This window comes from Drosophila santomea, chromosome 2L (assembly GCF_016746245.2).
Source record: "Drosophila santomea strain STO CAGO 1482 chromosome 2L, Prin_Dsan_1.1, whole genome shotgun sequence".
NCBI classification, from domain to species: domain Eukaryota; kingdom Metazoa; phylum Arthropoda; class Insecta; order Diptera; family Drosophilidae; genus Drosophila; species Drosophila santomea.
The window spans coordinates 16,779,138-16,797,802 of record NC_053016.2 but is presented as its reverse complement, the minus strand read 5'-3'; the positions used below and the strand labels follow the sequence as shown (position 1 = coordinate 16,797,802).

The following is an 18,665-nucleotide window of genomic DNA, read 5'->3' as shown; positions in this document are numbered from 1 at the left end:
AAAGCCAAAATCTACTTTGCCACAGGGGTTGACTTGCCCTTGTTGTCTTTCGGCCGGAGTAACCGAAATCTAGCCTGCGGGCGAACATCTTTATTAATTCATAATTCAATCGGGAATCGCCGGGGAAGACAATGGAAACAACACATTTGCCAACATTATGGATTTTGATTTAACTTCAATTTTCCTAGCCCTATTTCGCTTTTGTCTCAGTAATTCAATACGATTTTTCAATCTCCGCACAATGCGAGTCAGTCGAGACGATGCCTATGGAAAAGCTCACTTGGCCAGCAGCCGCACTTTTCAATTTTCCAGCTGCCCATTCCAGCTGATGAGATGATGATGGTCCAGGGCGAATCTCTGAATGCAAGTGGAAAATTGGAATCTCTGAATGCAAGTGGAAAATTGGAATAGCAATTCAGTTTAATTAGCTCGAATGCAGGAAGCCGTTGGCCGATTAAGTTAATGCACTTCGAATTAAGTAGTACACTTGCATTATGACTCGAAATGATCACCAATTGGTCTGTAAAAAGATAGAGAAATTCAGAAATTCTAAACCAATAACTCGTCTTACATATGCCAAATATGATGCCGTTAAAATACCTCAAACTCATAGGTCTTAGTCCTATCTTCCCAACCAAGTCATCCCTTCAGAGGAACAGCATCCAACCTAAAAATGGTCACATTTTACTGTCCACATTTTAGCGATGCTATCTAGGCGCAAACCGTTTACACGGAGTTCCAGTAATCGCCGGAAAATCTGCAGCCGTCCCTGGCTCATGCTCATGAATATTATGGGCAGAGCATTTAATGCGTTCTCCGCTTCCCTAATCCGTTTCCAAATCTCCAAATCCATGCGGTCTGTGGGCTAGAGAAACAATAACAATGGCAGCGGAAATGTTTTCAGAATCGGAATCCGTTGGCTGAGTGCTTTTGTTAATCCGAACTCGAATACGAATCCGAGGGAATAGGAATGGGAATGGGAATGGGAATGGGTCTGGGACTGGGACTGGGTTCTGGAAGTGGAACTCCCGCTCCAGACCGCAGTGGAGGCGAGTCTCTTTAGCACCGAGACACGACCACAATATGGCCACGCCCATTGGGATCGGGCCAGGATGAAGACATCATCGCGATAGAGACCCGGGTACTTTGTTACTGTAGCTGTGGCTGATGCCTTTTCAATGCTCTTATGAATTACGCATCGACGCCTCCTTTTGTCCGATGATGAGCACCTTTCGCAGGAACACGATTCCGATTCCGATTTCGATTCCGAATCCATGCTAGTGTGAGTGCGAATACGAACCTGACTCCCTCATCTGGATGCCGGTATATAGAGGTACATACATATACATATATATATATGTATCGATGGCTCTGTGCGGGGCAAATCTCATTAGACGACAAAAGGGAAAGCGACTGAGACGGCGACTCACCTTTCATTGGGACTCCTGGGCGACAATTAGTACGAGTGTCGAGTTATTCACAACCGAAGGCAGTGTATTTCATTAGTGAAGCTGTCAAGGGTCCTCGGATGCCTCACAGCCACGCCCCCGGGCCACCGAGAGGGGCGGTGGTGGAGATCCTGGAGCTGCAAGTGGAATTTCCCTTCCCGCACAATGAAAACGAAAAGGGTTAAGGGCTGAGCATGTGTGAAGTGTTTGTCTTGCTCATTTAATGCTGCAAATATTTTGACAAAGTTCACGCACAACCACCAGACCCAAGCCCTTTTACACACACTCCAGATGCACTGAAAACTAAATCTTTTATAAACAAACCATGGTATCGAATCAAAGCGTACTAGTTGTAATCACATCACTGCTAAAAGATAAACTTTTATTAACAACTTTTTATCTATATCTTAACAACACTAGTTATATTTCTTGAATGATTTTAGGTCCAAACACATTGATCTTTTCTCCCTGTGTTCTCTTCCTCTTCCTCTGACAAATTATCATAATAAAGTTTCATTTATTGATTCGCCTTGTTGACTGTTCACAATTGTCAGTTGAACAGATGGGCGCGGATGGGCTTTTCTCGGTTTCCACTGCTGTTTGTTCAGGGAATTTGCATTGCTAACCCGCCAGCCATCCACTCCATCCATCCATTCATCCATCCTTCCATCCACCCACCCACCTCCACCCCCTCAAAAGCTTGGCAACAATGCAACTCTTTTGGCTAAATTTTATTCAAAGCGCGTTTGTCTATTTACAGTACATTTACGCACTTAATGATGGGGTTCGTTTGTGCCGCCCCTCGGACCCCCGCCCCTGTTCAACCCCCTGGCAAATGTGGGCAAATGTCAGTCAAAAGATTTAAAGATGCGCACGTTAAATGTTTTATATTGTGGTAAACGCTCGCTGTCTATGTGTGTTTGCACTCGCCTTGTCGATAAGCTCTGCTACAGTGGAGCAAGATGTCCTTGCAAATGTTTTATTCATAATAAATTTATACCAGTTATTCGTAGAGTAACAGGGTATACTAAACTATACTATACTTAAACAGGATCAATAGCCGTTCGTCTGTCCGTATGAACGTCGAGATCTAAGGAACTATAAAAGCTAGAAAGTTGAGCATGCAGACTCCAGAGACCCATGTTGCCACGCCCACTCTAACGCCCACTAACCTGAGTAACGGGTATCCGATAGGCGGGGAACTTGACTAGCGTTTTCTCTAGTTAATAAATCTTTACGTTATTTGAGACAGAGATAGGCATATCTTACGAATAACAGTTTGTGTCTGAGATATGTTGACTAGCAAATGGCACCTTTTCCCAAGCAAGCAAATTAAAAACATTAAATTAATTATAGGTTTCCCTTAGAAAAGACAGAATCGAGAGTTGGCCTTTAAATAAAATACAATAATAAATGTGGGACAGGGGATAAAAGCAATATAACCATAATTCCCACTGGTTTCTTATCTATTTTTATAATTTGTGCAAGCCCATACAAACTAATAACTTTGTGCAATGAGTTTGTCCAAATATTTTGTGTACGTACCATGAGTTGGCACTCCACTGTGCGAGTTCTTTGTTCGGGGAGTTGTTGGATGGCAATTGCCAGGCGAGACGACCCGATCCGTGGAACGCGATGAGGATGGGGCAGGGAACTGCGGACAAATTGACAAAAAATAAGGCAGGAATGGAGGAGCGGGGGAAAAAGAATTCGGCCAGGGGTGCATAAACTCAATTTCAAATACGTAAACCTTTGCATTGGGGCTTTCGTTCGGCGGTTAACCTAATTGAGTCGTCTTGTAAAATATGTAAATGCAACCACAACAGTCCGAGGTTGTTTGACTGCTCCGTGGCGTTAATAATTACGAGCAGCAACCCTCGACGGCCGAAATTTGGCGACAACGCATTAATTTGATAAAACAACAACGGGCGCTTTCGCCAGACACGGCAGTCAATCAGTCAATCAGTCAGTCAGTCAATCAGTCAATGAGAAGCCACCCCCTTGTGGGCGATGCATTTGGGCTCCTGTAATTGGTAAATGGCTCTCGAATGACGCATTCCCGCGCTGGCCAAGTGTAAAATCAATTACTTGGTCGGCCCGGCTAATTGGAGCCATATGGCGTCCGTCTAGCGCCTATTGATTCCCAATTCCGAGTACCCAGGGCAACAGCGGTGCCAAATCCAAATCCAAACACCAACCAACTCCAGACGACGCCGAAAATTGGAGGGTTGCAGGAAACAGGGTCAAAAGTGTCACATCATGCATAATGATGACGGTGATGAGGCGACGCGACTCAACTCAACTCAACTCAACTCAAGTCGACTTGCCTAAAAATAAAACGTGAAATGGCCGAAATGCCTGCATTGAAAATTAACTGACAATGCGGCGTATACTTAATGCGCCCGGTGCCCAGCTACTGATAATTGCGCCTTCAAGTGTTTCTTTCGCTGACTGTCGGACGGCCTGACAACTTGCACATGCTCGCAGTCGTGGTCGTGGTCGTGGTCGTCCCTCTGCCCACCTCCCATTTGGTTTGGATGGTACCTAGGGCCCCCAGTCTCACCTTGTAATTTGAGCCGAAAATTTGTTGGAAAAAGGAAGCACTTATATCCAACTAGTCAGTCAGTCATCCATCCACGTTTGGCCCATCAATCCGGGCAAGTGAGTCTGTGGCGCTAGCTGGCATCAGATTAGATCGTATACTCGGGCACTGAGAGAAATACATTGATCTGCAATGAAAATGAATCTAATATAACCTCCGTTTATGTTTATTGGCTCCCTTTTATTGCTGAATATAAATCATAAGAAACCAAATTTCATATATATAGTTACGAGGCAAATATGGGAAGAAAGACAAAGAGATATAAAAACCAACTATGTATAAACTAATACAATTAAGGATAGCTTAACTGTTAAATATTAATGCTGTTCTCTTAATTTAAGCCATATGAAATCTAATATTAACCAGCTAGAAAAGCTGGTCCTAAAATTGAAATGGCTAATATCAAACTTCTTATATCCGAATTGTTTTGGTTGGATGGCTAAATTTTTCCTTGTGTGCTGGAACGATTCTCTATATTCGATATATATACATATACATAAAGGCAGCCTGTTCCCAGGGAAGATCGGAGACTTTTGAGCCCGTAATGACGATGATGTGGTGCATTTGTGTGAGTGACAGTGACGCGTCAGTTTTTCATCTCGCTGCATTTTCGGTGAGAGGTTGTGGATTCGGTTGTGGTGGATGTGGATGTGGATGCATCATGTGTTTGCCCACAGCATTGGATATTTTCATAAGGCAGCTAAGTAAACCACTCAAGTAGGACATGGCAAGGCCGGACATGTCATCGCTGGCGCCATCCGCCGACGCCATCAGCTCGGTTCTGGGTTCTCCGGCCTCGGATCTCGCTTCTCGGTTCTCAGTTCTCAGTTCTCAGTTCTCAGTTCCCAGTTCGGTTGGGCTGGAGTGAGAGGCTACCAATGGCACTGGCACTGGCACTGGCACCGATCTTGGATGTTGTTCTTTCCCCTCGGACTTGACTTGGCTTTCGCCCGACTCCCGCCGACTCTTGTGGATGTTTACACAGAAACTGATATTTTATTTCAAAATATCAACAGACATCGAGGAACAACACAATGGCAACAGCGGCAGCAACATTAGCAGAAGATGAATAGTTGGTAGTATCAGCCCGAAGAAAGGGAATTTCTCCTCCCCCTTGCTGTTTTTCCAGTTTCCACGGACTGTTTACCCAGCAGTCTGTGTTTTTGTGTTGAAGGAAAGAAGCACATGACAACCAAAAAAGTCTGCTATGTAATGTGCAGGATATTCCGACATTTTTATCCTTGCTTACTGTGCAGCGCTATGTAATGTGCAGGATATTCCGACATTTTTATCCTTGCTTATTGATTTTTCGTGCTGAAGTATTTTCTGGACATAAATTGTTGGTTCAAACCAGATTTAGTAAAAGTCGAACAGTATAAATAGTAGAGTAATCTATAATCTTCTTGAGTTGATCTGAGAAAGTTTTAAATAATAATTAAATAATAATAAAAAATAATAATAAATAATTCAAATTTTTTACCAATATTGAATATTTTTGAACTACCCATCTTCATATTTACTCTCGCTTTTAAATGGCTTGTAAGGACATTCATCCCGTGGTATCAACATTCCTTTTTGCAGCAGTTGAAGACAGCGAAATTCACATAAATACGATCGTCAAACCTAAAGCGAAACTTGACCAGTTCGATTCGATTTCCATTTTGTATCCCAAACACAGAACGCATTTTTGTATAATGATTCAAATTCTTAACTGTTCATTCGGTTTTATTGCAATCTAATTGTATACGTAAGCTCTATGATTTGCATACTTAAACTCTATTTACAAATACGTACACACACACAAAATTAGAATGAAAACGTCTCGAATTCAAGTTCAGTTTTGGGGCCACTGGGACCGCCATCTGGATTAGCTCTAAATCTGTATCTCTGTTTCCATCCGGCTTAAATGGCTATCTTTGAAGAGTGAGTGTGCGACGCTTGCGATTTGCTGCTGCTGGGTAACGGTATAGGTATAGGTCTAGGTATAGGTAAAGGTATGGTAATTATGGGTGATGATATAGGAAACAGTTCCGGATCGAATATTGCTCGAACTCCGCCGCTGGGATGCGCTTAACTACGGGCTAACTTAGAAGTACAATTGAAACAATCTGAATAGCTGGGCCTTAGTGCTTCGGAGCTTATGGTATTGGGATTGGGATTGGGATTAGGATTAGGATTGGGATTGGGTTGGAAGGTTAGTCTGGGTGGGCTAACATGGGTGGACACCTCAGACCCGCTGATATCATGTGATCTCGGGAGCACTGTGCTTCAGTTCCGGAGACGTGGAGAAGGGCCGATGGAGCATCAGTTGGCCACTGTGATGGTAGCCCATGGTGGTGGGCTCATGGTGTTGGTTGCCACCTCCTCCTCCTGCTCCGCCCGTTGCCGCCGCCGCCACTGCCGTGGAGTTGAGCTTCTCCGGTGAGTTGATCCTTAGCTTCGGTGGCGGATGCGGTGGACCACCATGACCACCCGGAACACACTCCACACTGTAGGCAGCCGCGTAGGCCGGATGATGCAGTGGTGGTCCGCCAGAGGCTCCATTCAGTGCCAGCGGCTGCGGCAGCTGCGGATGCGGACGCAGTACAATCGGCTGGATGGGGAACTGCTGCGACATCTCCTTCAGGTTGCTGAAGCTCTGCAGGTAACAGCCGGCGCTGAAGAGACTGGTGGCCGCGTCCAGCTTGAACGGAGGCAGGCAGCCCGGAGCGGTCAGCGGTCCTCCGGGTCCTGCGCCCGCCCCACCGCCACCGTAGCCCGCCGTAAGTTGGGGCGGCGTGTGGGTTGGCGAGGCCAGCGGCAGGGGCAGGGAGAGGGGCAGTGGCAGCGATCCGCTCAGATCCCGCGGCTTGTCGTCGTCCACGCTCAGGCTCTCCTCGCGGTCGTTGGCGCCGTTGGAGGTGCTGCCCGGACTGTGCTGCAGCTGCAGGCTGCTGGGCACTGGCGAGTGGGTGCCCAGCGAGATGTCCGAGTCGGAGCTGTCCGAGGGCGTCGGCGAAGCAGCTCCGTCCGCCCGTCGGCTGCGGCAACCCATTCCCGAGTTGTTCTGGCTATGCTGGATGCTGGAAAGAGGCAGAAACGGAGACAATGTGTAAGTATTTGGAGTCTTAATTTATATATAATGTTGTTGATTTTCTAAACCATATATCATATATCATACATATCACTTCTATATCATCATATACACATCACTTTTATATCATCATATGTATCATACTCAATTTAATATGCACAACATTAGCACGTTCTAAAATTTTATGGCTTTTAATAAATTGACCTAATAAAACTTGTTATCAATGGTGTTGTTATCTTGTGATGCGTAATGTGCACATTATTCTCGAATTTAAACATTGAGCCAATTGCAAATTATTGGAAAACATAAAATACACTAAAAGGAACGTTTCTAAATCTGCTTGCCTTGATAGACTTATCATTGGATTATATTACATTGGAGTTATTACACGCCTATTAATCATTAAAGGGCCAGTTTTTCAATATTTTCTTGACAGACCTTTTAACTGGCCTATTAGGGCTATTTTGGAGTAAATTTATAGTGTTCCGTAACGGTTTAACTTTAACTAAAAGCCGTAGCTGATCGAATGTTAAAAGAATTTGAGAGGAGCCATTCTCTTGCAGTTCCACGGCTTTTTGCCGCCACGCCAGATGAAGACATCAAGACATCAAGGCATCGAAATCGGATTCGGAATCGTCGGCATCGTTAATTAGTCGATGCTGGACAGTTGCAGTGGCCGCAGTGGGCTAAACGCCCATTAAGGCGGCCCATTTGTCGTTGCCCTCGGAGCAACAGGGGGCTCCAAGGAGCAGGGGGCAGCACATAAATCTGACACAACTTTCACACATGCTTAAGATAAATCGTCTGTGGCCAAAACAAAAGACGCGCCTGACGCTCTGACCAGAAGATGACTTGATTAGCCGCCATGGATTTAACACCGGCAGCGGGCAGGAGATCCCAGCCTGGCCAGGAGCGGCGGAGAAGCATTCTCATATACATCATCATTTGCCATCACGCCATGACTCCTGCAATGTCATAATTATCGGTTAGGATTCGCTCAACTTGCCGCAATTTGTTCCCCTTCTGGCTGCCTTTGGCTGCCCCCGAGATCCTGGAGCGGCTCGTGTTGTGTGATTAATGGTGCTCCACCGGCATGGGCACTCCGGTTGCGGGAGCAGGGACACCACCATCACCACCATCACTACCATCACCACGACTCAGTTGGAGCTGCGAAATGTATATGCGGCTACCTTGCTCGGCCCTTGTCTCGGAGGGAGCACTAAATCGTTTAGTTGCCTAATGTGCCAACTTGATGGATCACTCACAGTCCGATGAATTGGGCAAGAGAATGGGGATCGGAGATCGGGACTTCCCGCTGCTGGGATACTCCGCAAAGAAGGCCCTTCCGATTAGAAAGGTTTTTCGGCTCGTTTTTTCTGTTCTCAGCTATTGGACTTGGGTAATTGGAACCTAACTATGGGAACTTGGCTTGGAACAGCTATCTGTGTGTGGTGGATCTGGGGGGTGAAACTCTGGACGTGGATCATAAAAACCCAACTTTTATTTGGATATACGCAAACAAAGTGGCTTTCAATGAGAAAGGTTTTTGCTCTCTTTTCCCGATTTTCTCGGTTATATTATATGGTTAATTTAAGTTGTAAGACAGTTGATTATGAACTTTCAGATGGTACCTATGAAAAAATGGCTTTTAAACACATTAAATAGAGCAAGCAAAACGGGATTCCTTGATTGTTGAAACCACGACTAAGTATGTTAGGTAAAGTAAAGTATAGTAGGTAAATATGAACTTTAGGGCCAAGTACAGAAGCTAAAGCTTCAAATAAAAAATGAAGAATTATGATATTTTTATTAGGCCAAGTCGATTCTATCACATTATATGTACATATATGTTACGTAACTTATGCTACCTGAATCTGAAGTATAGCAATAAGTTTAAATGGTTTGGATATTACACTTCCCAGAAATGGTAATTGGAGCCTGTATAATAGTAGTAGTGGATCGGTGAGGTGAAACCTCAAGTCAAAGCCCACGACGCTGGAGTCCTTGTGAGAGCTTCTGGTAGCCAGATTTTTGGCACGGGCGACTCAAGGCCATTTTCACACACGAATGGAGCTGGAGCGACTGGATTTGCTGGGACTTGGCACGCTCGGCTTGAGCCCAGAAACCGAAAACTTGGATGCACGAATATGATATACATTTTCCACACAATTGACTAGGCAGCGAGAGGCTTACGGCGAAGGAGAAGCACAGGAACGGGGACAGGGGCAGGGACAGGGACAAGGGCAAAGGGTTGAGCGAAATCGGATACCCTGTGGCACCTAACCTAACCGAAGTGACACGTATGTAATTACCAGCCTGGACATGGCCAGTCGGAGGAGATGGCTGTGCGGAGTAACCCGAGATGCATTGAAATGCTCCTTAATCGGCTCATGTCAGAAGATGGGGATTCCGATTCGACTCGATTCGATTAGATTCGATTCAAGTCGAGTCGAGTTGAACTGAAACCCATTCAGGCTGCAAAGAATGCCAGCGGAGTAACACGATCCGCTAGGCCAACAAAAGATGCCCGCCTTGAATATGTGGCTTAAGGACCGAAAAGCAGAAAATATAGAAAAGATGGGGAAATCAATGAACCTGCAGATAACACTGAGTCAATAGCGCGACAAAATCATACGGAAAATTGCAGCGCTCTGCTGGAGCATTTCTCCAATAATTGTGTCAATTCAAATTGAACGCCGTAAATTGTGTAAATATTTGGACGGGCGCGAGCAGTTACCATTTAGCAGTTGGCAATAAGAGCAATCCGCAGTCCGCAGTCCCAAGGGTTCCTAAATGCAATCAACATTTATTTTATATTTATTCCTTTTCTCTTTCCCGGAGATCTGTTGACAAACGGGATTTAAATTTGCTCGCATTTGAATATTTCACTTGCAACCCTTGGGCCGGAGTGCCCTGTTCCGCCGCCTGTTCGCTTATTTGTCGAGCCTCTTTCACTTGTCAAGTGAACAAAGGCCACATCCGGTGATGCTGCTTGCCCAACCATCCAACCATCCAACCATCCAATCATCCAGACATACAGCCATCCAGCTATCCAGCCATCCTATCGTCCAACTGGCCAGCCGTCGATGAAGAGTCATCTGCCTGCCGAAGATGATGACTCGGAGCTGACTTCTTATTAATTTCTTTAATACACTTTCTATGCGGCATTGAAGTGTCCGACATGGAAGCTTCGCTTCCATTCAGCTCATTCTGGGAGCTCAGATACGGATACACAGAGAGAAATCCATTTTGGGGTTTAAGCTTTAAATTACATTTAACGTTTTTGTATCACTTCCCATTTACTTTGGAGGTTATTAAACTTATGGTCCTGAAAGGAAGTGCCTTCAGCCATATCCCATTCAATGCCCAGGTTTTTCTCTGTGTATCTTCTGGGTAACTCCGACTTCTGCTCCCATTGGAGAGCTGATTGTATATTTTTCTCACAAGCCACCGAAAACGGTAGTTGGTGTTGTGCAAACAGCGTCGAGTGGTCCGAGTTCAGCTCCCTCGGATCGCATGGAGCACGGGCATGGATGGTATGGATGGTATGGGTACTTATGGGGCTTGAGAGCCCTGTCCGAGCGCTCGGACAAGTGGGCCCTCCGATTCGGATATTGACAATGGTTGGGGTTGAGGATGGGAATGGGAATGGGGATGGGAATATCAGCTTCTGCATCTTCCTTTCTTCATTAGAATTTGAGAGAGGCTGGGAATCGATGGACCAAAACCTCTTCAACTTTGGTCCCTGTATATTTCGAACGATATCTGCTGTCCTCAAGTGCGTGTTTGTCGATTTGATTGATAATTGACATTTACAACATATTTGCTGGGTACTCTCAACTTTATTACACTTTGCCCGCAACCCAAAAAAATGCTGACTGATTCGATTTCGTGTTCTGGACAAATTGCTCGCTCAACGACGCCCACTGTGCTCCTAATTTGGCCACCGCTTCTGGAGACTCGAGATGGATGGATAGATGGATGGCTGGTTGCATGTGGGCGAATCTCATCTTATATCCATCTCCAGTGGCTGTCCACGAGCCACGCATTTCGCTCGCCGGGTAATTCACGCAATAAAACCATCGGCGCGAGGCGGATTCAGTGGATTGAATGGATTCACTTTATTCATTTGATTCGGGGGCTCCGTTTGGCCAAGAGTTTCGTATCGCTGTCGTGCATCGTCGAGTGGCAATTGTAATTGATCAAAATCAAGTCTCGAGCCGGGGTTTCGGCTTAATGAATTTGCACAATAGAAGCTTCTCGTTTGGTTTTCTCCAATGATTTGTGAAAACTTCTATGACTCAGCCGTTAATGGGCGCAGATGTATTTACATTTTCGTAGTCCATTTAACTAGCAAACACAGTACCATTAACACATTCGGAATTGATGTACTACAAGTACACAAATGTATTTAACTTTAGGAAGTGTTTAAAAAGCTTTCGTTCTATGATTTCTGCAGCTGGTGATGAAAGTATCAGTAGCACGATCTAGTCATGATGTTTGCATGAAAGTTTTAGAATACTTCTCGAACAGAGGTAGTAACAACTGAATCAATATCCAGTTTTAGTAATGCCAGATTAATTACGTTCCCATCCGCTCCTCAATGGGCATTGCACGCCTCGAGGGTTCCGCTGAATCAAACAAATGGTGATGACTGGGGCATCTGCGTTTTACGGCAGGCCATTCAAGATGCCTGCCCAGAATTCCTGTATAATGCGCGGCAATCTTGATTTTGAATATCTTGCAACTGCCACTGCTTGAGCCGCTGCAACTGCAACTGCAACTGCTGCACTCCACTTGCAATGGCCACTTGGTGGTTGGAGGCATCAGAGCATGACAAGTCAGCAGTCAGCAGCCAGCAGCGCCAAGTTTCCGCCGTAACGACTCAAGTCGAGTTGAGTAGTCGATCAATCTCCGATGTCTTAATTACTCAATTCGGGAGCGGGAAACGTGCCGCTGCCTTTCTCCGCGGAGCCTTTCTAATAGAGTGGATTGCACCGGAGCTGTGCATTTGATTGATTTACCATCTCGTCTGGAGCAGCAAACAGCAACAAACGTTTGACATCGCAACTCCTTCTGCCTTCACGATCCGTTTCTCGTTTCCCAGCTCCAGCTGCCTTTTCCATGCTCTTCCTTGGGGCGCTTCTGTTTGGGCCAAGAGGTTGCACAGCTCTTAGGCAGCTTTCTTTAACCACAGATACTAATACTTATTGTATCATCTTTTTGGTATCAAGGGATCCAGTTAGGGAATGGCTTTTCATTGATTTTTCAATTGGAATTAGAGCTCTTACTGAATAATTTTCGAACAATTATATTCCATTACTCTAAGGTGTCATTTAACTTATTAAGAAGCGATGCAAACAAGTTATTTTGGGTGAGAAGTCACTGGGAAAGGGTGTTGAACGATTCGGATAGGATATTATCCTGCCGTTCGCGATTCCGACTTGTCCGCCTGTCGCATTTGGTTCGCACAAGTGCAGTAGCAAAAATGTTAACAATTTTTCAGCGCACAATGCTCGAACAGTCAGCGCCTGCTGGTTGGGGTCTGGTTTGGGTCTGGTTGGGGTCGTCGGTTAGAATGGGTCTGGAACCCCTTTCCGCTGCCCCCGGAGAGCGCGTTGAGGACGCCCCTGTCTGCCGCCTGGCGCTGTCGAAGTTGTCTGGCCGTCGCATATGAACGGCTTTTAATTTCATATTTTTTATATGGGCATACTTTGTGTTTCGTATCGCCAGTGCGCCTTTTTGTCTCATCTCTGGGGCTTTTGCTGTGCCGCCGCTGCTTAATAACACGATGACTACACGAAACCTCGGAGCCAAAAACCGAACCTCGAACCTCGAACCTCGAACCTCGAATTGAAGTTGGGATCCGCGGATCTGCGGATCTGTGGATCTGCGGATGGAGTTGTAATGGCCGCGTATCCGTGGTTGCTGCCGCTTTACAAGCGAAATAATCGCCATCATTTTAACTAATGACCCGCTCGCATCTGGTTTTTATTCGTATTTGTATACTCCTTATTTTGTTTTTTTGGGGGCCATATGCCATTTGCTTGGCGCTTTGTGCAGATTCATTCAATTTGAGACGAGACCGCTGCCGATGCTGCTCCTAACTTAATAAACACGGCTCTTTGGATGGGATCTTGGGGCTAGGGGCTCTGGGCTGTGGGGCTGTGCGGCTGCCAGGTTTCCGAGGAATGCCAAATGCTGTCTCGATTTGTTTTACTTTTCCTTTTCCCTCTCTTGCTTTTTTTGTGATCAGGTAGAACTTGAAATATTTGCGCATCTGCAGGAGCAGCCAAACACTTGAGTGGACTACGATTTCGACTCCAGATCTGCGACTCCAGCGCCGACTCCGACTCTGAATCCGGATTTCTTGCAGTGTCATTCCACTTAACTTGCCTTCTTTCACTTCGAGCGGATCTTCTTCATTTCAACTTCGCGCGAATTGGTCGAGTTTTAACTTCTCCTGCCCATTTTCGCAAGCGGTTGCACCTTTCCAGCTGAAGCATGAGCTGCGTTTACACTGTCATCATCGTCATGATCATCGCTATCATGATCGTCGTATCTGCTCGTTGTCTCCTTCACCATTACGGCCAGGCCGGGCCAAGACCAATACCCATACCCATACCTAAGTCCAAACCCAAGCCCATCGTCATCGTCATCGTCATCGTCGGCGGTCAGTTTAATGTGGCCAAAAAGCGACGACCGCAACAAACAGCAGAAATCGAGAACGCTTCACTGGGTGCCGCCACCGCTGCCGCAGATCGGCACGGATCAATGAAATGGAAACGCTCCTGTGTGCCCCCCCTCCACGGCATCCACCTCACCCACTGCACCCACTCCTCCGGAGGATGATATCCGCTTACCCAACCCCGATCGGGTTACTAGCCCATCCACTCCCCAGACCCCAGACCCGTCTAACTCCAATCTCGAAACTCCAATTGCTAATTGAGGCGGTCGATGGTCGATAACTTACCGATTCTTGGCCGCAGCAGCCCGATCCCGCTGGCGGCGGTTCTTGAACCAGTTGCCCACTTGCGTGGGATTCAGGCCGGTGGCCTTGGCCAGCTCCCGCTTCTTGGTGGGATTCGGGTAGGGATCCTGTAGGTACCATTCGCGCAGTAGGCTCCGCGTGCGCTCCTTGAAGCAGTGCGTCTTCTGCTCGCCATCCCAGATCGTCGGCGGCAGGGGGAACTTCTTTCGCACCCGATACTTGTCCACGGGGCCTGCAAGTCCAAATGGGAGTTGGATTAGTCAAAGGATGAGGAGCGATATGCTTTCAATGTAATTACCTAATGGCCAAAAAGCCTAACTAAATAAACTGCTTATGATATATGTATGTTCAAAAACTATTTTACTTGTAAAAGTGTTAAAGAAACATTACAAGAAACAATTATGAAGTATATTTGTAAGAATAAAACGGGTTTGATAATCTTTAATTAGAAGACATTAATGTAAATTCCAATATATCGTTTCACTGAAAAACTGGTTTATAAACGATACAATTCAGAAATTAGCAAGATATTAACAAATTTTAAAATATTTCGTATCCGCCTTATTGTTCAGCGACGACGTTCGAAGTATCAAGTTTATTAACAATTTATCAATATTAACATTAAAATTGGGAAGTGAATAATTACGTTTGCTATTTATAACACTAAGTTGGGGTTTTCTAAAACTCGTTTACTGCTTACTTGATTACTTGATTTTGTTTCAAAGCATATTAAATAAATAACGTATGTATTCGATCAATGCAAACATTTTGCGGTGTTCCATTGAACCCATGGTGATTAGACAATTGGCCTAAAACCGAACTCTTCCTCGGCTTTGACTAGTGTTTCTATCTTTCTCGATGAATCTCCCTCACGAGTATTTTACCATTATTATCATATCATACATATATCATATCTAGCTTTAAAGTGAATGCCTTACTCACCCAGTGATCGACCGCGCAGCTTCTCGGCCTCAATGTAGTGGGCCTCCAGCCACATGGCCTGCAGTTTGCCGTAGGACGCCTTTGTAAACTTATGATTCTCTATTATTGCATAAAGTTCCCTGAAAAGAGAGTCTAGGTTAAGTATCCGTAGTCGAACTTAATGCGAAAGTTAATGCGCAGAATTTGCCATCCCGATTTCAAACCCATCAACCCCCGAATCCTTTTGGACTTTTGGGACTTCCCGCTGCGAAAGCCATCCCCACCTCCGAATCTTTACACCCCTCGACGCTCGGCGGGCGTCCATATGTATTTTGAAACAATTTCATAAGCATTTATTGTCGTCACTGGTGCTGACAGCTCGGTTGAGTACGTCAAATGGTTTTAATTGGAAGTCGTTTATTTACCAAGTCAAAGCAATCAAATCACTTGCATCGCATCGCATTGCCAGATCTCAGATCCGTATATGCATGCCCAGGCCTTATATGTTTATATTTACTGCCTCTGGACATTGATTGATTATACTCAAATTACACAGTCGCTCTAACTGCAGTCAGATGAGATGCAAAACCTGATGCAACCGTTTATAGTTGTGATTGCTTGAGCCGATCGGATAATTGTCGATATCGATTGCCAGGGACCTGTTTTGCCCACTTTGAAATGCGGCAAATGGCAAATGGCTGACTCGTCTAGTCGAAAACCACAAGGCTAAGTCTACATTAGTGGTACCCCAGGAAAGCTAATCTTTCGCCATAATTTGTGAGAGCTTATTGCGAAATTCCCATTGGAGTGCAATGTTTCCGGTTGTCTAAGAAGGCCGAGTGAAATGTGAGAACTTAGAATGTCGTGGCGACGGAAGCCGAAACCCCGATCCTGGCGTGGAACCTATTGTTCGGTCGGTGTTTTATTAATCAAGCCTGCTCCACTTGGCTTTGGGCAGCAGCGAGTTCTTTAATTAGTAAATTAATGCCATTGTTTATTAATTTAGCGGCTCATTGTGCCCTCATTAAGCTGTCGCTGTGCAAAACTATCGGATGTCGGGGTTAATCAGGACAGGAGGCTGCGACTCTGGGTCTCTGGGTCTCTGGTTGCTGTTTTTCTGTTTTTCTGATCTTATGGTTTTCTGATTTTATGAGAGAGTGTCATTCGAGCAGGGGGCTTTTGTCTGGCGGATTCCTACCTGAAGTTGCCCACATGGTAGGCGACCACTGCGCGGGCACGGAGCACCGCCTCGCAGTTGAGGATCTCGTGCATGTTGGGCAGGGCCACCGGCAGGCTCCAGAGGAAGCGGGCCAACCGCTCGATGTCGCCGGAGTCCTCGAGCGTCTTGCACACGATCTCCACCTGGGCGGCGGAGAAGGCCAGCGTTGGAACGGCCAGGATGGGGCTGGGTGCTATAATCTGGTGGTGCGTGGGCGAGAAGCTCTCTGAGGGCGGCTGTTTGCCCTCCGTCGGTCCAACGGCCATTTTATTCGTTGAATCCACTGTGAACAAATGGGCATACTATTCTCCACCGGAACGAAGCAATCTTGCTGGGCACTACACTGGTTTAGTCACTATCAATTCAATTCCTTGGCTGTCTTATTTATGATTGTGATTTATGTGTTCACTAGCACTTGGGTTGCTCGATCCGACTCGATTCAATCCGTTTTGGGGTTAGCACTTTGCACGCGCGATCGAGGGCTCAGACATCTGGCCGTCAGGATGTGTAAGGTGGCCACCGGTTCGACTGGCGTACGGTTCCAAATGATTGCCAATGAGCCAGCTCATGAATGCGATACCCGTGCCCGGTCCACGAACGGAGCGCAACTGCTGCTCCACATCGAAGCGATAGAGGGGGCCTTTGGCAATGGATATAACCGATGCGATGCGGTGCGGTGCGATGCGATACGATCCAGCGAGCGAGAGAGCGACCAACCAAACGGCCAACCGAGCGCGCAAAAAATACGTCAAATAATGGTCTTGTAACTGAGCTGCCCACTAGGCGACGGGAACGGCACAGAAGCTATACACACTATAGAGGCTATAGAAGCTATGGCTATGGCTATGGAGCTCAATCGGCAGAGGCAGCAGCAGCAGCAGCGGCAGTAGCAGCACAACAATAGCAGCACAACAATGACGCGCCACAGATACAGATACTCTGGCTGGCAGCTCGGCTCTCCGGCTGCCACTGCTACTGCTTGCCAGCTGCAGACACGGATACAGATACAGATAAAGATACAGATACAGATACAGATACAGATACAGATACAAATACAGCTGCGGACACAGATACGGCCTGAGATATGGAAACAGAAACGAGTTGGCACCAATACCAGGCCACAACCAGTTTGCCGCACACACAGATACAGATACGCGAACAGATGCGGACACGGATACTACGACGTCGCACCACCATACACCACCATGGGCACCACTACCACGGGGTGGGCGTGGTCCTCACTGCTCGCTGCCCTACGTACGTCTCGCTCTGGCACACGGCCATTCAATGGCGCCACTGCCGACAGCCGTCTCTTTTCCGCCGCTGCGGTGGTGCCATCGCCTTCATGGGTCTCGTTTAAATGAATCGTACATAAGAGTCGCACACACACACACACACACACACTGGCGCACGGGAACTAATACTGTTGCAGTTGCAGGATAACAACGGGTCGTTGAATAGGGGTTACGAACGTTGTGGCGGCAGTGGTAGGGCTGGGTGCCGCCACCGAGGGGGTAAGGGGTGAGCGGGTGAGCTGCAGGCAAGCCAGCTCAGATATTGATAAAGAAATCAAATAAAACAACCCGGCGCACAGTGGGTCGAGATCAGCTGGATTATGTTTATTTGCCGGGCAGTACTGGGGTTGATTTATTTACAGACGATATTTTGTCAAATCATACTGGGAAAGCGGAGAATTTACATTGCTCACATTCAAGTTACTAGTTGGGAGGGAGAATAGCCGGAGTCAAGATCACACGGATATGAATTTTGTCTAATTTATTAAGCTTCTACTTAAAAGCTTCATACATGAGCACTTCACTAAATTATTATTTTGCCCTTATAGATTGGGATAAACCTAAAACATTAAAAAAACATCAAAATTAATTGGAGAGTTGTAAATAACTTATCAACTTACTAAGCTTGCTTTGTAGCAGCATAACGTAAAAGAAGGAGCACATACAAAAACTAGTTATAAATTAAATGGAAATACCAAGCTTAGAGCCGCTGTTCATTGATTTTGCATCACGGTAAGTGAAGCATATTGTATAAGTGTAGCAAAATGTTTGACACCATGTGGTCTGGCAACCTCTGCCGCCGCTCACCGCTCCACCCACCCCTTCTCACGCCATTTCCCCTTTTCTGAAGCCCCTACTCTGAGTAAGCCATATCCTTATGCCAGGACGAAGCTCTAGCCCTCTCCCCCCCTGGCATTTATATGCACATATATATGACCAAGGAGAAAATCACGTTTTCATTTTGGCAAAGGGAACTTTTGATTATGCCCGTCGAATAAGGCAAAGTATTCACGAGCAAAAGTTTTTATTGTGGCGCTGTCAGTGGTGTTGGTTGTCGGGTCCCGGTGCTTCATCATGCTCCGGGTTTGACAGGATCCGGAAATAGCCAGGAGGAGG

At 46.2% G+C, this 18,665-nt stretch overlaps 1 protein-coding gene across 1 annotated transcript; it reads right to left on the bottom strand.

Moving 5' to 3' along the window:
• Positions 1-5,761: 5,761 nt before the first annotated feature.
• On the bottom strand, positions 5,762-17,109 carry LOC120458330 (protein Optix). The gene is made up of 4 exons (XM_039645947.1): positions 16,234-17,109; positions 15,057-15,175; positions 14,097-14,346; positions 5,762-7,112 (listed from the first exon to the last, which is right to left on the bottom strand). The coding sequence occupies exons 1-4, from the start codon at positions 16,518-16,520 to the stop codon at positions 6,293-6,295; spliced, it is 1,476 nt and encodes a 491-aa protein (XP_039501881.1). The 5' UTR covers positions 16,521-17,109; the 3' UTR covers positions 5,762-6,292.
• Between the last annotated feature and the right edge of the window lie 1,556 nt (positions 17,110-18,665).

Excerpts from the sequence above, each read along its gene's own strand:
- LOC120458330 (XM_039645947.1), bottom strand. The coding sequence starts at position 16,520 with ATGGCCGTTGGACCGACGGAGGGCAAACAGCCGCCCTCAGAGAGCTTC. Across the intron at positions 15,176-16,233 it reads TACCATGTGGGCAACTTCAG|GGAACTTTATGCAATAATAG; the intron begins GTAGGAATCCGC and ends CTCTCTTTTCAG. Across the intron at positions 14,347-15,056 it reads GCTGCGCGGTCGATCACTGG|GCCCCGTGGACAAGTATCGG; the intron begins GTGAGTAAGGCA and ends TTGGACTTGCAG.